Consider the following 23,571-nt stretch of genomic DNA (forward strand, 5'->3'; position numbering starts at 1 on the left):
TAATAAAACTAATAAAAAAAATTAAGTTACAGATTTTCATGACTTTTACATACATTACTTTGGCTGTACATGGTGTTTTTGTATAGTTGAGTCATTGGATACTTTTTCGTAATAGAAATCTGTAAATGGACTTCATTACACAACTGCTTTTGATCACTTATTAGTGTTGGTTCCACTCGGCCTGAGGCCTCATTCCTGTCCTCTTATAATTCGATACGTCTAGCAGAAATCTGACAAACACATCGATCGGACTAAAACATATTGACTGAGAAATATTTAAAAACCTTTTTTCAATGAAAACTATATTTCACAATCTGAACTGTCTATTTAATTAAGTATTAACTCCAATGTTTTTAGAGCAAGTATATAAGTAACTAAGAGACATTGTTAGTATGAGACATTATTCTTATACGTTTCTATAACGTTACCCATGATTATATCAGCAACAGACAATACTAATAGGATAAACCTTTGAGATACTGTGTCAAGAATTTTTTTTTCAAGTACTTATACCAGTGAATGAACCTATTTTGTTTTGGAGCACGTGTTTCTCTTTCCTGTTATTTAACCTTCAACTGAAAAGTCAACATTTACTCCTGGCTGTCTATAAGAGAGAAGACCTCTTTATATTGTATACAGTATTATAGTTAAATCTGAATAACAGTTTTGCTTCAACAATAATAGTAAATTTCATTTCAATATTTATTAATTTGTTCAATAGCTAATTTTTCTTTTGAATTCCAATTACTGGTTTGAAATCTCACCTCAGTTTAAATAGCTAGTAAAAAGCTACAAGCTAACTGGTTATAAATTGCATCAACTAAACTGTCAAATTAATTCAATAATTTTCATTTTGGATATGGAGTCAAGTGAAGATTTTACCCTGGATTTATTTTCGAGTAAACCCAGCGGAACACCCAGACATTCCCTGAACGGAAATAGAACTGAAAATGCTATCGAGGATTCTATGCAGACGATTGCAATTTCAAACCATCTGTTCGGAGGAATCTGTTTAGTTTTACTATTTTTTTCCGATTAGCTATTTCGGGTCTTTTCCGTTTGTGCCCCCCCCCCGTACGCTATGCTCACCCCAGTTACAGAGCTTGTGTCATTACATGGTGAATCATTATGTAAAAATAAGGCACGTGCGTCTGGGGGGTTCGAAATAATATGTATCCACTAAGCTGGGTGGGCGGGAGGCATGTAATGACAAACGGAAAAGATCCGCTTTTTCTACACACAGATTTATGACTGTTTGCCATACAAAAATGAGGGACAACCCATTACAATTGGCTTCAGAAAAAAACCCACGGCTTAATTAAATTTTAAAATGGGGGTTTATTTCCTGTTGAAATCAGACTGGATTTTTATCCGTGAAGTTTTATATCCTAGACCTCATTACATTAAGTCATATACAATTATGGTTTTTAAAGATATTATCACGGGGAGGTGGCACCCATTTGAACTGTTGACGAAATTACTAAAACTACTGAATAAAGAAAAACCATAGCCCCACCCCATCCCAGCTTTGTGCACATAGAACCCAAGCCTATAACTCACATAGCGCTGTCCTATAATTAATTAATGGGAGCTATAATGGGAAATACTGTGAAAGACTGCACAGTAAGAGGCGTGCCGTCTTTTCTTCCGTTTCAGTTTTACCCCCTATCATTTAACCCCAATTAATAGCTCGCCCCAATTTTTGATTTTTTCCCATACAATTTGCATTCAAAATTAGAAATGCGTAGGGTATGGGGAAAGGGTGTTGAAATTCATAGATGAATCAATCATGCACCCTTAAACCAACGTTAAATTGCATTGCAGCAGATTCCTTTTGTGATAGTAACTCATCCGTCAGTAATGGCGATGATGAGGTCATTGATGGACGAAACGCTGACACTGAGGTTCAATTCCAGCAGCCAAATCTAAACAGAAATTCAGGACAAACTGACGGTGAGAAGTGAAGCCGGATCCGTTTCCTAACTCCTCCAAGATTCGGGTTGTTCACATATGAGTAAGACCAAGTAGTTGCCCGGTGAAATTAGTCACTCCATTTTGGAATATATACAATATAATGTCTATTCTGTTTCAACCCCCGGTTTAGTGGTTATATAACTTTGTTCGTGCTATCTTTTTAAATTGTTACTTGTTATGTAACAATATATCATCATTCGTAAGTGAGGGCATAAACAAGACTCCGAAACAGAATAGCTCCTCAATACTTTTTCTTTGGCTTACTAAGTTTTGTTGGAGCCTCGCTTACTAAATGAAGAGACGCATTCATGGCAAAAATTAACACTAGGGTTAGAATAGCATGACTATCGTCACTGAATGCTACTTTCAATCAAAGCTCATTCAGTTTGTTCACTATTTGACAGCATACTTAAGAAACGATTGTAAGTACATTGAAAATCAAACATAAGGTGAAACTCAAACTCAAAGTCAAACTACTTAAACTACCTCTATATGTGTATTCCTTGGTTTGCACAAATACAAAATCAACAATACCATCGCATCATATTATGTACTAATTCGGTTGTTGGTATAGAATACTCGAAAAATTTCTATATGGTCGATATTTCTGCAAAGACATCAAATATAAACCAAAAATAGACATTATGGAAAACTGTTCATTTTTTTCAACATTGTTATCTGATGGCAATCAACGATGCAAATTTATATGTAAGGACACGTGACTAGAACTAGAAATTGAAATTGAAAAATTTCAACAAACTGGTTAAAGATCAGCTAGTCCTTTATTTTTTTAAACAAAAATAGAGTGCGTATCGAGGTATATTTCCTTGAGCGGTAAATTGGTTTTAACCGTGTCTTTTTTGTAAACAGTCTTTGTGGTTGTGCAGTTTCACCAATCTGGACCTTTTGCAAAAAACAAACTTTGCTCTTCTCAGTTTTCTTAGGAACAAAGTTCGAAAGTAAGAGAAACTTTATACCAAGTACAGTTTCAATTGCTCTTGCTGGCTGTAGCGAAGTCACTTTTCATATTGTTGTTATGGAAACCAACTGAGCACTAGATTTGACTAATTAAAGTGAGCAGTTGAAATCCAATAAGGAAATTAATTAGAGTTCTTAAATTTTCGGTTCTTGATAAATTTAAGTCACATGACTCAATGAAGTTTAATAGTTTCAATTTGAATTATTTGTTTTTTATAAAGATGCAAATTGTTGAACAGCGGAGCTGAACGATTAGTTGTTGGGACTAATTGAGAATCAAATAATGCAACAGTCATCTACAGTATATCTAATCATACGGTTCACAAATTTTGACAGCAAAAGTGTAATACCAGGGAACGTGTGAAACTAATTAAATAAACTGGGTGAGGTAAAATTTTCCTTCTGATTTATAGAAGTGCCAGCTTCAAATAACCGTTACAAGCTTCAAATCGATGTGAAACGCTGCAAAAGTTTTAGATATAAAGCACCATTAAGTATGAGTTTGACTTGATTTGATTATTTTCCAATTTTATTGATCTCTACTACTTCAAAAGAAATACAGAGAGTCGTCAAAATTTAATGACGGGGCTTGAAGATCAACTTCAGCTTTGGCAAATTGATCCGGGTTACATAATCCTCCTTCATTGATGATTTTTGAATGCAGATTTCACTTCTGCTGACTCAATCATATATATATTTTTATATATATATATATATATATATATATATATATATATATATATATACTAGCTAGATTTTATAAATTACATTTAAGTACAGTATCTTTTCTTGACTCCCATTTTAATCAAGTTTGCTGTAAAACATTGTTCCGGTTCAATGGGAAACCGATCCACCGAATGCCCCACAAAAGGTGTTAATGATGGTGATGCACTGAAGGATCAAGGCCAAAGAAGGTCTTCGGGAAAAACCGGAAAAAGTGGAACGAGGCGTCGAAGTAGTGGAAGTGGATCAGGCGGACGGAGGGAAGACCTCGTCACAGAAAAATTGTTCTAACAACTTACGCACTCATAACAATTTTTAAGTTACGGAACTTAACCCCATTATGCTCTTGTCTTAGATCGTCTCTCCATCTCAAACCCCCCCCCCCCCCCCCAGATTTAAGAATTTTGAGAGCAATTTTCTAAAAAGTCCCTCAATTAACCCAACAATCAAAATTAAGGTTTAAATTAAATTTTCCTTCATTGCAAAAAATACTATTTTTTCTATTGACTATAGGTTATTAAAGTTAAAAGTAAATTAAACAAAATTAGTGTTTGAGTAAAAGGCAATTAATATCAAATGGAAAAGTTGTTTTTCACCAAGCGACCGCTACTCGGTTTTTTGGATACGCAATGATTCTGTGCCGTCACCAAATGTGTCCGTAGAAAGAGCAGCGGTGGATCTGGCAAAAAGAGACGAGGAAGCAAGAAACGAAGGGGATCGCGTCGGCGAAGGAAGTCTTCGACTAAGAAAACGTTCAGCGACAAAAGTATCATGGTCTTGTCACGTGACTACATTTTGGATAAGATGTTGATTGAAGAGAACGAAGACCATTTTACCGAAATGTTTGCGTTGTCGAAAAAGATTGACCAGATTTCGAAGAAGGGAGTCTTTTTTATGAATAGTGTTTCGCACTGTTTTCTCAGCTTTTCTAACAAAAATTTTTTTCAATACGCTTAGACCGTTGTCATAGCAACCAGCGAATTTTCCTCGATGGTTTTAAATATTGGATCTTTTTGGTTTTTGACCACGAACCCCCTCCCCAAACAACGTAATGCTACCCCAGTTACACCATTTAAAAATTGAGTGTTATGTTACAAGCCAAATCATTACATTTTAATACAGCACGTGCACTTGGGGTGTTGGGGGATTCTGACCTGTTTTTTATTAGTTGCGTATTGTGGACTGGATTTAGGAAAAAAATATTACTAACTGGGTGTTGGTGTTGATGGCAGGCGTCAGCGTGCCATGAGGGAGTTGCGGAATTAGCCAGAGTTCTGAGCGAGAACCAAACAGGGCTGATTGTGGAGAGACTCAAAAAACAGATTGCAGAGTCATTTCTCGACTTCCAGGCAAAACACACAGCACACGTTTTAAAGCATCAGCATTAGCATGGAAAAGAAATAACTTCATTTGTATTTGTGTTGGAAATTGAATTGAACTGCAATAATTGACTTCATTTTTTTGAAATTTTCAGCATTTTGATAGTTGTTCCAGACAAAAGATTTTACATCCTTGCATTTTTATAATTTCTGGCAAGTTTTTCAATTAGTTTCAAGTATAGTTATTTAGTTAACATGCTCCCCTTTTCAGCATTAGGTTTTCTTAAAAAGTAGGTTTTTCATTGAATTACATTAATTTAGAAGAAATCTCTCATTTCGTTCCGCTTTTTGAACATCTTCCTGTCACATATGTTCCTTCCTACCTTCTTATGAACAATGTTTGTCGATTTTAATTTCTGATTGCGAGTTCTCAGAATACTTAATTTGCTCGTCATATATATTTCTATTAGAGTGCGTTGTGTGTGTGTTTACTTACCATTTGCCACTTACCATGACTAGAGAAAGAGCCAGCTGAAACAGCAGGAGATCCAGGGTCTGTCTCTTGAGAACAGCTTCCAAGTAGAAGTCAGTTTGCTAGCTAAGATGAACACAGAAAGCAAACACATTCGAGAACAGGTATTTAAGGCAATCAGATCTTAGTTATAGAGCAACCAGCGCAGTTTTAAATAAATCTCTTTTATGAATTTAATCAACTCAAACGCCGCGATTCTCTGTTTTGTTAACGTTACGAATGATTTTCGGACGACATTATGAAATCAAATATTTGGTAGTTTGTCATAAAACTTACGATATAGCTTTTTTAAAAAAATGAACTGTGTTTAAGTTCAATGAATGCCCTTATGCTTATTTGATAGGACATTCTGTATCTCTTATGTTTATTTTTTTTACTACAAACAACAATTTGTTTTTGATGTTTGCGGCAAGAGCCAGAGAATTCAAAATTGTTTTCTGACGCAATGCAAACACGCAGATTTCATGCCGGTGATGAAAGATACGGATCTTTTCCAGACATCACCAGTCATTTTAGATCTTGACTTCGTGCATGTGGTGTGGATGTAAAGTTGTGGAAAGAGTAGACAGTTACTGTAAACTACTCAAGTACATTTGGGAAAGAGAGGCAAGCGAGGTAGTGGCAAAACAGGGCTGGCTAAGTCTCAATGACCACACTGATAGGGTTAAGAGGATGTTGATACAGGACTCATTGACTGAAATGTTAGTAGGATTCCAAATCTAGGATTTCAAGAATTAGTTTATTTTTTCAACAGCATAAAGTGGCGAAATGTCCTAATAAACATATAATGGAAACATATATCGTAAAAAAATCCGCAAAAAATTCAAAAGTATGAGATATATTTTCGTCCTTAACAGGCAAAACAATCAAAGGCTTATTTCAAGTTAATTTTTACCAGCTCTTTAGGGGCCTGATTTCTTTATTTTTTCGTACGTAAAAAATGACAGAGAAAATGGGCCAAAAATGACAGAGAAAATGACAGATACTTCAAATTTCTAATCAACAAAAAAGAGGCTAGTCAATTTTCGTTCGCACTCGATGTTCCGACCCGAGCTCATCTACATTTTTGACTTAACTGTCAACCAAATGAAGAGATAATCAAAAATAGATCTTTGAGTTTTAAAAAAATCGTTACACAAGTTACTAAAAGAGTTACATAATGTCACGCCTCATTACAGCGCTCAGAATATTGACCATTGATAAGACTACGGGTAAAAAAACAACAAAAAATGCAAAAACAAAAAAAAATCAGTTTTTGCGGCAAAAATTCAACATTTAAACCTGAAAGCACCTATTAACAACGTCAAACTAAAAGCACATAGAACATTAACCATGCAAAATTACTTTTTCGTTAATACAAAGCAGATGAAACTTTTTTAAATGAGACTGGGTAGCAAATTGATACAAGGAAGACATAATGAGGCGAAAATCAAATATCAACCAATATTTTTTAAACAAAATATTTTAATAATTCTTAAAACATTAGCTTTTAACAAAAGAAAACTCTTGATAAAATCACTAAAGAAACTTTATGAAACCACCAAGTCTTTCATGGCTCACCTTGGCCTCATTTGGAAGTCATTGGGAGCTTTTATTACGCGATTGCGCTTAAAGAAAAGAAAAAGGAACAAACTTATTGACCACTAACAAAACTTTTATAAAAACGCATATTGTTCTACTCACAAAACATCTGTTACGACCTAATATCAATGGACACGCTAAAGTTTGAATTACAAGGAAGTGGACGGGTCCTCTCATTGATGAGAATTAGATGCAAGAGTACAAATATAACAACAAATGAATTAATTAGAAAAATATAGTAAACCTTAATGCTATTTGCTATAAACTTACTGCATTGAGTAAGTTCTTTCATTCATCCCTCAGTTAGATGTTTATGAGAACTCTCAGCATTCACGTCAACATAAGGAATTAAAAAAAAGAGGCAAAAAACTCAAATAAAAATTGAGAAAAGAGAGTGTCAAAGCCATTAAAAATGAACTATTCAACAAAATTTTTCTCATTTTAAGTTAATTTTTAACAACAATAGGTTCTTTTTGTGTAACAATATGGCTTCAAAAAACCAACAATCATGAAAATATTTTAAAACCACTAAATTTTTTAAAAAACCCGTACTACCAAAGTCATTAATTCTATAGTTTTCAACGGAAATAAAAAAAATAGAGTTATAAAAAATTATGCCTGATTTGGAATGCAAAATTTTTTCTTTAAATTTAGTTTATCAATTGGTTATGAAATTGCGCGAAGCCATTAAAAACTGCGCAAAGCCATTAAAACAATACGTTTTCTCCAAAAACTTTATCAACAATCCTTTGAACGTCTTCTCCATGGCAGCGGGAGCTATTAATAATAGGATAAGGTGATAAGATTTCAAAAGTAACAAAAATATAAAAAATTAACCAAAAATTAAAAAAATTATGGAAAGTTTTGGCATCGAGATTATAAGACAAATTTAGAAGATAGAAGCGCTAATCAGAAATTTTTTTGATTGCAGTAAAAAGGAGGGGTCTTGTCAATAGTGAAACTGATTTACAATTCACAAAAAGAATTTTAGGATGGATAAATGTTTTTTTCGAAAAAATATTTTAAAAGTCTTAACCGCCATTAGCTGTCCACTCAAATTACTAAACATGTTTGCTTACTACTTTTTAGCAAGCCTATTGCATTATTAGTCAACGAGTTTGTGCCATAAGACTTCACATTTTTTAAGATCTCAAAAAACCACAATTTTAAGAATCACAAAAAATGAGCTATTCCTTGAAAAGGAATTATTTGTTCATTGGGCATTATTTGACTGTAAATCAGGTTTTTCATTAACAGAATCTGGATTTGAGAAGTTACTAGTCCCTTACTGACTTGAAAAAATTTTTAAAAAAGTTGAAGTGGTTAAAATATTAGCTCTCCACTAGTAATCGATTTTTTTATAGTTAACTTCCCTATGAGACAACAAAAACTACCATTTTTTACGGCCGTTTTACAAATGTTTCATTTGTAGCAAAAACGTAATTTTGAATACAAAAATTACGCTAAAAGTGAGCAAAATCATGCCAAACATCACGTGTTCACACAAAATTTTAAACCTCGATGGCTCCTCGAAAAAAAAACAAAATTCAAAAAAATCTTTTAAATTCCGGACTCTAGTCTGGCCGTGCTTTTTAATGTCACTACTCACATTTCTCTACGATGAATATATAGATCGGCCAAATTTGACTCAACGAAAAAAAACCCATTTATGCATGTAGTTCCTCCACCACAAGTGGGGTCGAAACAAACATGTTTTTTATTCTAAATCTCAAATTGACTGTGGTATCAGGAACATTAAGCAGTCGTGGCATTTGATATCAAATTAGGCTAATCGATATCTTTTTCGTGCTAAAACAAAAGCGTTGTCGGAAACATTAAAAAAGAATCTTTTAAAAATTCTCCAAGTGCAAGATGTTATTTTAAATCAAAACTTGAATATATTCCCTAGAGTTATATTTGAAATTTAAAAGAAATTCTGATTGTTCCAATGAAGATTGACCGAAAAAATAGCAAAGAATTCTACTGTCAAACTTTTTTAATTAGATATTTTTTGCGCTCTTTCTAAAAGCCGGATTGTTGAATGCATCTGCTCAAATACAGCTTGGTTTAGGCTAAGCTATTCAATGAATTAGTGAGAATAAACGAAATGATTTTCCAGTTATTGTCGTAACCAAAAAATTAAAGCTAATCAGATAGTTTGTGTCTTTTCAAAGCTCTGATTGTACGAATAACGGTACTAGAATTGAGTCGGTGCTCTGAATTGAGTCGGAATCTCATATATAAACTTTAGTACTGGACCATAGTCTTTTCATTATGATTGAGAAACTGTCTTTAAATGTTGAAGGGATAGAACCTCAAAGAAATTTGAGCGAGACGCAGACAGGATCTTGGAGAGGTATAATGAGCTGAAAGACTCAAACGAGGCACTTGCAAAAGACCTATTCTTAGTGCTCAATAAGCTCAAACAGGCTAGTTCATCATTCATCTCCAAAGTAGCACTTTCACACGCTTTAAATCGCTTGAATTTGATAACAAGGACCGTTTGTTTCGCAATTAATTCTGGTTCCGTAAATCATTGTCTACGTAATTCCGCAAAGTTTAGTGTTTGAATTGTTTTCCATTAAAATGAGTAACGTCTATAGCTTGTACCGCCTTTGAATAACAAAACCAATCGGAAATTAAAATAAATGATCGCAGACTTGTCGCGTGAAATCAAGAATTGATGTATTTCAAAGTTAGAGGTAAACTCTTTGAAGTTTGAGAACTTTGCCACGTTTTGAAAATGCAAGCTTTTAAAGCAACTTTTAACGAAAAAAGTTTGGATAGAAATAACGTATATAAAGAAAGAATTGATACAATTTACTAGATTTGCAGTTGAAATAGTCAAAATTTTGCGCAACCATTTCTTGTTTTTGCAATTTAATCGCGAATTTTTACCAGATATTTTTTGCCAGTTGAACTGAATGTTTTCGTTGTGATGGTATGGTGCATGTAATGTAGGTGCAAGATTTGTATGACTCGACTTCTGAGCATTACAAGGCATGTCAAGAGACACAACACATGGAAGCTGTCAATCACAACTTCACAGTTATACAGCAGCTGCAGCTGGAATTAAAAGAGGTTCTTTAAACTATTGCTCACTCTATTGCCACATCTATTTCTGAAAGGATAACGACCATCCCGACACCAAATACGAAGAGGGGGTTATCCGAGGGATCCCCCCAGCTTAGTGGGTGTATATTATTTGCAACACCCCGACGCACGTGTCATATCTTTATATAATATGGTTTACTATTTAGTGGCACGTGTTCTGTAACGGGGGTGCATAATGTACTGGGGGGGGGGGGGGGATCGGAAAAGATCCCAAAAATGCTATGAATGTTTGAAATAAGCTCCAATGGTGGCTCCTTATTTTAACTTCTGCGGCAAACCCCAAGAGCTCTACAATCATTAGTTCAATTTTTTGGAATTTTGTTCTCTTTCAATAACTTTATGGTTGCTTTGCTTACCATGAGTTTGTATAATAGAAAGTGAAGTGAAAATTGATTCACTCAATTTCCATTTTGAACAGTGGAACCGGAAGGTGGAATTCCGCGAGAGACAGAAGGCGGATCCAACGACACTTCAAGATCTGAATAGATCCATCGCACAGGAAAAAGTCACCCAGGCAGTGAATTTCAAATAAAAGTAAACAATAGAGTTCCACAAAAATTTTCCCCTTGTTTCCCTTATTTTTTGGGGTCTTTTCCAGTCTTACTCGAGATTACATTTTAGCTGAAACTTCATATGCTAGTTTCTCCTCATTTTGAAACTGTTTGATCTTTCGTTTCAATATTTTGGGCAGGTTCAAACTCGCTTCGAGCGGAGGACTTTCAACGTCAGTAAAAATTATGCTTTTAAACCTCAGTTCCTTGGATCTAAAAGTGAGATTAAATAAATGGGATTATTAAATCATATTAATGGGCTTATAATCTTTTTTCTTTTTGCTGGCGCTATTTATGGCAGACACAATTTTTCTGTATCAAAGCAATCTTTAAAATCTTTTGTGCCTGTTACTTGACAAAATTGACAAACTTTTATTGTTTATTTGTATTGTTTCAAAATGAAGCTTCAGTTCCACACTATTTGCTTCTTATTTTGTGTTGAATCACATCAAAAAGGAACTGCGTCTTCACTACTACACCAATAAATCCTGAGAGGATGTCATCGTGCATGTCTAATAATACTGCATATCCCAAAAAGAAGATCATTTTTACCTGCCTGTTAAGGAATTTTCTTTACTCCTTGGTTGTCATTAGATTTTTTTTTGTTCTTGTCAGGTGACGTAGAATTAAACCAAGGGCCACTTCTCAATTACACGCAGTTTACCACCTTAATGAAAAAATACAACGATCAAGTAAAGTTTCTACATCAAAATTGTCAAAGCGTGCTTGGAAAAAGGTTACTCCTTAAGAATTTTCTATCTGACCTAGGTGACAATTGTATTTCGGGCTTCTCAGAAACGTGGTTGAAATCAGTTAACGATATTTCGTTTTGGTCGATACACTCAGAATACTTAGTGTCCTTCAGATGCGACCGACGTACTGATCTTCAGGAGAAAAATAAGGGCAGTGGTATTCTTTTGTTCGTTCCGAAGAAATTTCATCCAAAAGCACGAAATGATCTCGAGACAATGTCAAAAAACCATTTTGAAAGTGTTTGGGTAGAGTGTAAAATAAACAAAAAGCCCGCGTTGATAAATTTGGCTTACCGTCCGCAAAAAAGCCTAATAAATTTGTTTTTAGAACAGCTAGCCCTGGGATTAGATAGAGCAGCGACTGAAAAAACAATTTTTCTACTAGGTGACTACAAACTTAATTACTTTAATTGCAATGATAGAAATCTTCTAGAAACTCTGATCTTGCCGTACGGTTTACTGAATTCAAATACAACTTAAGCAACAGGAGAAACATCAAGAACGAAGTCGCTAATTGACTATGTTATATGCGAAAAATTTTTATGTTCCCAGACACTGGACTCGATTCTGAAAAGTGATTACTTAGTCACGCTTACTTTAATTGGTGAAACCGTTAAAAACAAAAGAAAAGCTATCAAAAAAATTGTGTTTTGATAAAACAAAGTACTTTAAAAATGCTTTTTCCCTAGATGTTGGAAAGATAAATTGGAGATCATTTTATTTATAAGAAAATCCTAAAATCATGTATAAAACTTGTGCTCGTCATCGGAAACGGTAATTAAAAAGCATGCTCCAAAAAAGACCGTCTTCATACACCATGACAAGCCTAAACTGACGCTACATCAACAATGGATATCAAAAAACACAGTAAAAAAGTTTGCAAAACATCAAATAATAACAAAAAGAAAGTTTTGAAGCAGGAAAATGAAAAACATCTGCTAGATGTGTTTCAAAACTTAAAAAGTGCCAGAGAAAAGTGGAATTTTATCAACGAAATCAGAAACGCTGAAAAAACTCAGACAGAAATACCAAGACTCAAAAACAGTTTTGTAACTAATTTGACCAATGGAAATGATATTTCCAATCTTCTCAACTGTAAATTTTCAGCGTTTGGTGAATATTTTGGTAGAAAAGAACAGTATCAATTCTGTAATAATGCGGCACGCCTCACTAACAAATTTATATTCAGGTATACGACAACCAAGGAGATATTTGATATATTCAACAATTTAAATTTTAAAAAATCGTTGGGTCCATCACTCATTCCAGCTTGGGTTTTAAACGATGCAAGAGAACACATAGCTGAACCTCTCTGTTTTTTGTTTACCCAAATTTTAACTGAACAACGTTTTCCTGACAACCTTAAGCGTGCCCACGTATTGCCCTTTTCAAGAAAGATGATCCTGAAGATCCGAGAAATTAACGACCAGTTTTGCTTACTGGAGCTCTAGCTAAAATTTTCGAAATCCTTCTTCAAGATCAAATATTAGTTTATTTAGAGAAGAATAAGTTGCTTGCAACAACACAGTTTGGATACAGAAAAAAGTGTCAACTATTGATGCTCTTTTATATTGCACTGAAAAAATCAGATATGATCTCAATAAAAAACATCGTCACAGGAGCTTTATTAGACCTATCAAAAGCTTTTGGTACCATATCACATCCTACTCTTCTGCACAAAACTAAACTTTTAGGTTTTAGTGAACAAGTAAATACAATTTTAAATTCTTTTCTGGAAAACCGTGTTCAAAAAGTCAGATTCTCAAAGTATGAATGAAATTGGATAGCACTTTACCGTGGAGTACCACAAGGTACTGTGCTAGGCCCACTGCTTTTCAACTTATATGCAAATGATATGACAGATGATACTGATATGAATTCTAATATAATCCGTACGCTGATGATACTTTTATCTTTTAATTCAATAGAATTCAATATTTTTGGAGACCCTAAAAGGAATAAATTCGAAGAATTAGTTGTTAGCGGATGTACAGTTATCGAGAAAAAAGTTGTGAGATACTTGGTTGTTCATATTGACTGTAATCTTTCTTTCGATGAAATAAAAAATTAACTACGAAAAAAAGGCTGTTGGCATAAAGGTCATTTACTCCATCAAAAATATATTCCCAGAAAAAAACTAGATCTGCTTAACCGAACGCTCTTGTTTTAAGTCATCTGCATTACCCAACTGTTCTGTTCTCAGGTCTTAAAAATCACTTCGAGTTACTCTAAATAAGCAACTGAACTGGGGATTAAAGACATGTTTCAAAAGAACCAAACCTGACAGGACCGCTGATCTCAAGATCAAACACAAAATCTTACCGGTAGAATACCTCATAAAGTATCGGGTTATTAAATATTTTATAAAGCTTCTAAAAGCAGATCTACCAGTTTTCGATGAACTCAAGTTAGCCACCCTAAGTGCTAAATTGAATGACCGTACAAACAAGCTGTCATTTGGAGCAAACAAAAAAACAAATATAATGCAAAACTGTTTTTCAAAAAAGCAATTGACTGGTGTAACGATTGGCCTCTCGCCTTGAGGCGGAATATCCCTAAAAAGCGGGCTCTCAAAACTACAATAAAAAATCAATTCTGGAATGATTTTCTAAAAGACCCAAGGGTTTCTGAATTGAATTCTAATCTCAAATCTTTCAAGTTCAATCTATTTTGACTTTGTTTTAGGGCGGCATTTAGTCTTCTATGAAATGTTAATTGGAGGATTAGCGTTTCTTAAAACTTTCTCTTTCCTCGAAAATGTTAATTGTAGAATTAGCGTTTTTAAAAATTTTTATCAGTTATAATTCATCTCTCTTAATTTGTCGATATTTTAGCACATTGTAAATTTAAAACAATTTTAAACTTTCACAATATGTGACGTTTGTTTCATTTAAACTTCTTAACAGTACATTGCCTTTAAACTATGTTCTGTACTTTATAGTTCATAGTCAAAGGAATTAACAATGTTTTTTTTTGTTTTTTTAGAGATCATAAACCGAGCAAACACTGAGTTCCACAGGTGACAATTTTTTTCTCTTGATTGGATATTTAATTGACCAATTAAATATAGGCGATTTCAGATCATCTTTAATTCCACGCCGACGAAGTTGGAAGCAATTTTTGTAAACATGGTGGTCTCTTTAATGCAAATTTTTCGCTTGACCGTTCTAAGACTTTTTGAGTGTTTTTTACGCCGTTGAATTTTTTTCCTGATCTAATTTTCGCTCTCATTCATGAGTGCCAGCAAATGAACTCAAGTGGCGGCAGTTGACAATCAGCTATCAAATAATAAGTGCGCCAAAGTTTTTGCATTTTTTGGTGATAATAGTATATGATGACCTCTAATGATTTCATTTGAAATCTGTTTCAGCAATTTAGAACAAAATTTTGGTTTCTAATGTATAGTATTTACAGACTGCTGATAAAAATCAGCGCCACAATGTAATTTTAAAATTTTTGAAATCACAACAATGTGACCTTCCTGTCAAAACTGCAGATACGCCCTTCAAACCCACAACCTCATCCCACTCACAACTTACACCGACTTCCACAACCCCACCTCCACAACCTACCACCTCCAATTTACCTGCCAACATGACCTGTATACCCTTTAGCTTACCAACACTTACCACTCACTTACTCTCCCAATAACTTGGCCGCGTTTTCGCTTTTGCTCTAGAACTTTTTTCCTTTTTAATTCTTGAGTGATTTATTCTCTTTTAATTTCTTGACTTTTATGCGATCTAAATTGCATTTTTCTTAAATAAATCTCTTTCTGTATGATTGTAAGACAAACGATTGTAAGACAGAATATCACAAGGCCCCGCTAGCCGAGTCGTTAATACTTCACTCTATCACGCCTGAGATCACATTTCCCAACCCCTTACTAGTGGAACTTTTTAAACCTAGAAAAATGATCTGGGCCACAGCCCCCTCTGAATTGAATCGCCCGACTTGTCGTTAAAAATCAATTTTTCCGAGGTTAGTCCGTTTGTTTTTTGTTTTTTTTTTAAGTGACTCAAGTTATTGTTTTAATGATTTTAAGGTTAAAGAGTTGCTAAGTCAAATGTTGCCACTCTAGACTACTCACCGAATGGCTGTTTTATTTGACCAGAGAACGCACAAAAATATGAAATGTGAATGTTGTTTCTGCTGACAGCTCAATCGCGTCAACTGGCAATAGTAATTTGACCATGAGTACCGTCTTCTAATTTTTGTTTTTATTAGTCGCATTTATGTTGAATACCAACTGAAAAATCAGTTGTTCAAATTCAATCTTTGAGTTCTCTTTAACATTCTCTTGTTAATATGTCCTGAATTTCGATATTTTGTTTTAATTCTTTTTCCTGAATACGGAATGAGCTGAATAAAAGCAATTGGGAGGAAGTTTTCTAATTGTGGACATGTAACTTGAGAAAATAAATTCTTTCTCTTAAAAATATAATTATTAAAACAATGGGGCAAAATGTTAAGCAGTATTTTAAAATTTAATTGGAAGATAACTGAAAATAAAGCATCACAATGTTAGCAAAATTTTTAAAAAAATGAACAGAGTGTACAAAGAATTTGAAAAACGGAAAAATGGAAATTTAGCTCTTAGTTTTAATAATCACATTTTTGTATATGAACGAAAACTCTAAAATTTGTCGCGTGTTGATGTTTAGCTTAATTTCTGCCGATTTCGTTTGAACTCGTTCAAAAAACTTAATCGAAACTCAAAATCAAAACTAAACAACTATTGTTCGAAAAAAAGTTCGAAAAAAATTACCCAAAAATAGGATCCACGCCCGGCGCATTTCCAAATCATACCACTCTCCTCTTTAGGGGAAATACAGCGAAAAGCAGAAAACACTAAAAATCACCTTTTTATGTATGGTTACTTCCATACTAATGTCGGGTCAGAAGGTTAATCATTACTTTTCCTTAAGCAATACAAGAGTTACAAAACTATTGTTTTGGTGCACGAAGTTTCCGATGGCTTTTATCACAGTTTTTTGCATACTGTTTTTTGAGAACGTTTTCCTTAGATTTTCGTGCTTCTTGCATCACATAAAAGTTTATTTTTGTTCCTCATGTTTTTGTTTAGTATTTCAAGCCGTTTTTGCAGCTCAAGTTTACTGCCTCTTTCAATGACCATTTGTTTGTATGTACAAAACAGGCGAGACTAAATTTGAGAGTGAAGCAGTTAAGAGAAGCAATGTCCTACACAATGGAGAGCTTCAAACACAGTAACAAAGTTCACTCAGACTATTTGAAAGGGAAGTCACAGAAATTTGCACACATACATATGCTTTTCACGTCTATTAAAAAGGATCAAAGAGTTTGATTCTATGCTTTTGGTGGGAAGATAACTTTTGGTGGGAAAAAGTTGGTGAAAAATATTTAACGTATGGTTAAGAACTCAGACATCTTTTTAAGATGCTTGAGGCATGATTTTATCTCTTTTTTAAGTTGTTACTTGAATTAAGAGTATGTGTGCATTGTGATGTGATAGAAGTGAACGAAAAAACAATTCCGCAGTTATTTGAGACTACGAAGCAGCAAGCTAAAGAACTCATGAACGCCGATTTATTAGGTAAAAATCTATATTTGGCAAATACCTAAGGGGTTCATAATATTCGATAATGCCGCTTTCTTAATTGAGGTTTAGGTACGGTTTCCAGACTATTTCAAATCTGAGTTTGATATACTTGTTATCCGATATCTCGACGGCTCCTGACCGCGAATATAATCTTTCTTTCTCTTAATTGCCATTGATTTTAATTTTTTTTATTAACCCCAGCCTGATATTAATGCGGCGAACGCAAAGTAAGCCGATAGGCAAGCAAGCCGACAGAAAAGCAAGCCGAAAGTTATGTAATAGTTGTTGAAACAATAAAGATTTCTTTGTGTTCGAAAGAAAGTTACTATGGAGTTTTTATTGATTTATCGAAGGCTTTTGATACTGTGAGTCATGAAATTTTGCTCCAAAAATGTTTTGCGTATGGTTTGAGGGGGAAAATTTATGACATTCTTAATTCATATTTGACCAACAGACAACAATGTGTTTCAGTTAGCAAGCAGCGATCATCCTTTGAAAGCATTTTTTGCGGTGTACCGCAGGGTTCTGTTTTAGGGCCACTTCTGTTCTTGATTTACGTAAACGATCTGCCTGCTTTTTGTACAAACTGTAATGTAACTATGTTTGCTGATGATACAAATATTTACGGAAAGGTGGATGATGGAATTAATGATACAATAGAAAATGTGTCAGTTTGGATGGAATCAAATAAGTTAGCAATAAATAGAGATAAATGCAAGGCTATAAGTTTTGGTGCTACTAATGAGACACCTGAAATAAAAATTATGATTACAGCATCGAATTTGTTGACCACATTAAGTACTTGGGTGTATACATAGTTAGTAAACTGAGCTTCAAATCACACATTGAGAAAATAATTAGTCGGATGAATTCTTTAACAGCGGCAATCTATCAGTATATAAATTTTTTCAAAAGACACATACTAGTCCGATTATACAAAGTTTATGTTCAACCAGTATTACAGTACGGGGTTTTGTTGTATGGAGTGGCCAATAAAAGCGATCTTCAAAAATTAGAGTGGCGGCAAAGCATAATTTTTCGTTTGTTATTTTCAGCTAAGAGATTCCAAAGCATTGACGAACTGCGATGGAAACACAAGTTGTTTTCTGTTAAAGAGTTACACATATATGAACTGATAAAATTACTGTCAAGAATTCTCTGCCATGAACATCCAAGCAAATTATTAAATAACTCATTTCCGGAATTAATTGAAGAAAATATCCAAATAAATGAAAGAACTCATCTAGTCAAAACAAAATATTTGCAAACGAAGCAAAGAAACAAGTCACTCATATATAGTTTAACTAAAATGGATGAAAGTATTATTCAAAAATTATGCTCATTTAGTGCACAGGATTTAGCAAACTTTTTACATTGTTTTAGAGACTCATTTATTATAGATAACAGATTTTTTGTTAGCCTTTTTTGGTAAGGAATAAAGCGAGCTGCATTTTTTTTGTAAAATTGGCATTCTTATTAAACATTTTTTTAGGGGTTTCTAAGATTGATTGGAAAGTGGTATTACCAGGGTAAAATATGATTTTAGAGGGTTTGAATTAACAAAAAATTAGACTTTGAGAAGAATTAAAAGGCATCACTTGACAGGTCTAGCGACCTTTTGAGGTCCTTTCGGGTTATGTTTTGTTGTTTGTAAATTTATAAATGCAAGCAATGGAATAAACTCGAGAACTAATTTATTATTATTATTATTATTAATAGTTATGTAATCTATCAGAAATAATACATTGTCAGCCGTTACAATCAATACTGCGCGTAGTATTATAGTGCATAATGTATTCCAATGCACCAAAGAAACAAAAATGCGTCAATATTAGACATCTATTGGGTACGGGCCTCAGCAGACCGCTGTCCATGGCCATGCCTCTCATCCGCTGTAGGATGTAATCCGGAAATAGCGGGCCGTTTATCGCGGCAGGCGCGCGCCCACCGGCCTGCCAGGGGCAAATTAAAATACGGGTATCCAAAAACTTTTCGGCTTACTTGACCTCATTTTCAAAATTCGGCTTGCTTGCCTATCGGCTTGCTTGACCGCCACCTATTAATGGTGATAATTTTCGCCATTGAGTTACGTTATGTGATATCTGCAAGGAGTGAAGCCCCTTCGTAAGCAGCTGGGAAAACAAGCGCAGTGTCTTGTGTCGAAGAGAACTGAGGGAATTGTGATGACAGCTGAACAGATGAAACTACTCGAAGAGAACACTTCTATCAATGCCAACCTCAACGAATGACATTTCAAATTAAACCAATGATCTTATTCAATTTAACAGAAAACAAAAACCGCGCCTTTTCTGTTTACATTTTTGATGCCTTGAATATCCAATGACACACAACAAAGAATACCACCTATAGAGAAAATTCGGCGTTAAAAATGATCATGGTCGTTTTTTGGAACATCTCAATTCGAATGTTTGGATACCCCTCTCCCTTTCTTCTTCCTCCCCAAGGAAACAGTTCTTAGCTTTATATGCGCAAAATAATGAATTAAAGGATTTAAAAGAAAACAGACGTCTATAGTTCATGTAAAACGTTTAATGACAAAATCAACGTGTTATTATCATTCGTTGCGATATATCCAGTTTCTGGACAACGCGATAGCCAGAACCGAGTCAGACCTCAAATCCTGCAAGGTCGATTCCCAAAACACAATGCACACCCTTACAACTGGGAAGGATGAAATCGAGGAATTGGAGTGGATCAAATTGGAGGGAGGAAGAGTTCTGGCCAGATTGACGGGGTTGACAAAGAGTCTTCAGCTGACGATTCCCAACATTGACAGACATCGGATGGCAATGATCAGGAAGAGACAAGAGTATAGGTTGGCAGGAGATCTTGGAAATTATATCTTTGCTGCCGAAAATGAAAAAAAATTCGGAAAGGACTTGACATCTTACACACTATATATACACTATATAGATCTTTCGGAGATCTTGCCTATCGATATCGATGGAGGAGTTATAGTAGCACATCATCATGTAGCAAATCATGAGCTGATTGTCCCCCCCCCCCCCCCCCCCCCTCAACAAGAATGCTTCCCTTAAGTTGAGAGACAATTTTCGCCTGATATTTCCCAATTAGACTTTAAATGTAAATATGCAATTGTTGAATTAACCTTATAACGATACTGCTTTGAGAAAGAAAGCAGGCCTCAAGTTTAGCATACCTGATTACGCCACGGACAATTTCGAATCGTAGTCGATTTTTTCTACTGTCAGTTCTCTTTTTATTTTCTCTGCATTGTTTGGTGTAGCTCTAATTTGTCAGACATGCGAGTGACCCTTAGGAAGATCAGTGACACTGTCTCGGGAGACACAATCTGGCAACTCATCCGGGAACTCTGCACCAAATGGGCCAGGCATGTAGTCAACCCACCGATTTTATTCAACCCTTGTATGCTCAAGAAAAGGAGCCGCTACGTGTACCAGTGATAATATAAATTCAAGCTTGGTTATAACCATTTTGTTTTTCACCGGACCTAAAAATTGTTGCTGATTGCAAGTTTTCAATTACATTCCAACATTCAGTTGAAGAACATTTGCATTTTAAATTTGACAGTTCTGACATGATAATTTTGTTGATTTTGTTTTGGAAAATCTAGTAACTTAAAATATGATTACAGAACAGAGCCCACAGAGACTTATTTATTTTCCTAGACTTTTTTCCTAGATTATTTTCAATTAACTCAACCTTTTAGTACTTAAAAACTTTACGAATAAACAAGTGGAAGAGGTGTCCTAAAATATAGCATTTAAGTTTTTACCCATGCGTTTACTGCCAGGGAGCCAGAGGTGTTCCCGGAACTAGATATGGCGTACCAGAAGAAACTGGCAGCTGTACAGCGATTGGAGACTTCGGCTGCTAGGGTGTTGAAACAGGCCTCTCTTCACAACCAAAGAAAGACTGGTCAATTTATATCACAAACATTTCCTCTTTTTGTCTTTCTACTTTTTTTTTGGCAAAACCCAAAAATTCAGAAAGTGGTTTAAATTTAGCAAAAGCACGCTTTCCTATTTACCCGCCTGAAGGTACAGTTTTTTTCCCCCAGTCCACGTGTTTAAATAGACAAAATCAGCCCGGGTTAAGGTTCAGCGAGAAATATCGTAAGATTTACGGTAAATTGAGGCAAAAATAAATATAAAAGCTGCAGATTTTTGTAATACTTTTTATTATCGTAATCAACCGCTAAAAGATTCAGCTTTTACACGACAGCCACCCCATTCGCGCTCCAATCTGCAATTTCAACGCATCTCAAAAAACATCTTTTTCTAGTTTAATTCGGCTGAATTTCTTTTGCTTCAACTGTTTTCTTTTCAGCCGAACTGCGAAAGACTGTGTGAGAAAAAGCAGAGCTTAAATCAGAAATGGAAAAAGTGCATCATACACTTCAAAATAATGAACATGTATTATTAACTGAAGATTGAAACCAAGTTTTCTGCTTTTAGTTAATATAATTGTTTCACCACTTGCTTTTTCCTATAATAGTGTGCAATACTCACGGATGATAATTGGAAATCGTTACCAAAAATAGACCCCCCTATTTGTTTCAACTTGGGCAAAACTGCAGCAAAACTGATGGCAGGGCAAATGAAGCAATATCTAACTCAGCTCCTTTGCAGTTAATTGTTCCGACCCCACTTGTGGGGGGAGGAACTATATACTCAAATGGTTTTTTTGTTTAGACAATTTTGGCCGATCGATATACTCATTGTAGAGAAATGTGAGTGGTATCATTAAAAAGCTCGTCCAGCATAGAATTCGAAATTAAAGAGTTTTTTTTACTTTTCGTTTTTTTAGAAGAGTTATCGAGGTTTAAAGTTTCATGTGAACACGGGATATTTGGTTCACTTTTGTTCACTTTTACTGTAATTTTTATAGGAATTAACCATTTTTCAATAAAAAATTTAAATAAAGAATTCATTTCACGGTACAAAATGTATCAATTTGGTGTTCCTAATAGTTGAACGGCAACTAAAAAGACTAGATCTTGTCTCATAAAGATTTACTGTAAAAAAACTCGAATTCTATTTGAGAGCTGTTTTTTTTTAGAAAATTTTTGCTTTTAAGTCACCAAGAGAATAGTCACCTTTCATATCGAGGTTCTGTTAATGACAAAACTCATATACAGTTCAATGATGCCCAATGAATAGAAAATTATCTTCCAAGCAATTGCTCAATTTTTTTGTCTTCGGCTCTAAGTGTTCGTAAGTTTTGATGAAGTTTTGATTTTCTTTGAGGTTTTACTGACTTTTCGAAGTCCTATGGCATAGGCCCGTTGACTAAAAGTGCAAAAGCTTTCTTAATGAGCATTTATTGAACCTATCTAGTGCTTTGAGTGGACGGCTAATGGCTGTTAAAACTTCAAAAATAATTTTTCCGAAATTTTTTGACCGTTAACAAACCTTAATTTTAACTTTTTTGATTTCTAGGTCAGTCTCAGTAATGGCAAGACCTCTTTACTTCCTACTGCAACGGAGCTAGTGGTTTTATCTTCAGTTTTTGGTTTCATGGCTTCGATGCGATGAATTTTCATATAATTTTTTAGTTTTTGAATAATTTTTTCATAAATTTGTATCCTTTTGAAATTGTATCATATTGTTCTCATAATGAGTGTTTCCGTTGGCTCATATAAGTCATTGAAAGAATCATAAGTAATTTTTTCAGAGAAAAACTTAGAGATTAAATGCTTCTACATTTTTCTACACTCTGGCACATTTCTTTTGAATTTCTGGTTTTTGCCTGTATTTGTTATTGTTTTCAAAGATATAAGACTTATTCTGAAGTCTCAAAGATTACTGGTGAAAAACAAACTGCATTTTTCCCTTTTTCCCATTCAAGCATAACTTAGCGTATTAATTGACTTACGTTGAAAGCTATTGATTTTAATGGCGTTGCTGCTACGGGTTTTTTCAAAGGTTTCGTGATTTGAGAATAATTATTCGTATTTTTTAATTTTTTAAAGTCTTATGGTTTAAAAAGAAGAATTCTTTTGCTAATCAATATTTTTTGAAATTAGAAACGTTTCACTGGAAAGTTCATTTTCTAATGGCTTCGACACTTTTCTCTCATTTTTTGAATTTGCTGTTTTTTTTCTCTATGTAGTAATAAATTGCTGAGAGGTCTCATAAGTTTCTAATTCAGGATTGAATGAATGATAATATTCCATGCAGTCAGCTCAAAGCAAATAGTCTTATCATTTTTGGGATTAGTCGTTTTCAGAATTTTTCTCATTTTTGTTGTTTTTTTCGTCACTTTCATCAATTTGTAACTTATTCTTATCATTGATAGGTCCCATCCAATTCCTTGTAATTCAAAAATAAAACTTTCTATAGATATTATGTCTAACTTTCTAACCTTCATATTTCGAGAAGTTTTATGTTTGAGGAAAATTTTTCCTATGTTCGAATTGTTCGATTATCCACTCCTATTTTTTCAGCAGAGATTTTTGTTG

The 23,571-nt window shown here is 34.3% G+C and overlaps 2 protein-coding genes across 5 annotated transcripts in view; both read left to right on the top strand.

Moving 5' to 3' along the window:
• LOC142337534 (lysophosphatidylcholine acyltransferase 1-like) overlaps positions 1-23,571 on the top strand; it is a 61,680-nt gene that overhangs the window by 3,868 nt on the left and 34,241 nt on the right. The window lies entirely within an intron of this gene.
• Positions 611-21,589, top strand: LOC142338330 (uncharacterized). 4 transcript variants are annotated; one of them, XM_075388025.1, is made up of 17 exons: positions 611-996; positions 1,844-1,953; positions 3,824-3,959; positions 4,338-4,555; positions 4,906-5,024; positions 5,514-5,630; positions 6,043-6,227; positions 9,413-9,536; positions 10,069-10,188; positions 10,640-10,735; positions 16,683-16,780; positions 17,017-17,099; positions 19,215-19,348; positions 19,703-19,941; positions 20,374-20,482; positions 20,906-21,026; positions 21,438-21,589. In XM_075388025.1, the coding sequence occupies exons 1-17, from the start codon at positions 860-862 to the stop codon at positions 21,458-21,460; spliced, it is 2,169 nt and encodes a 722-aa protein (XP_075244140.1). In that variant the 5' UTR covers positions 611-859; the 3' UTR covers positions 21,461-21,589. The 4 variants fall into 4 exon arrangements, with proteins under 4 accessions (XP_075244140.1, XP_075244141.1, XP_075244142.1 ...); XM_075388026.1 differs by having other exon boundaries at positions 3,824-3,933; positions 4,336-4,555; XM_075388027.1 differs by lacking the exon at positions 10,640-10,735.

Source organism: Convolutriloba macropyga, chromosome 4 (genome assembly GCF_964194025.1).
Source record: "Convolutriloba macropyga chromosome 4, txConMacr16.3, whole genome shotgun sequence".
NCBI lineage: Eukaryota > Metazoa > Xenacoelomorpha > Acoela > Convolutidae > Convolutriloba > Convolutriloba macropyga.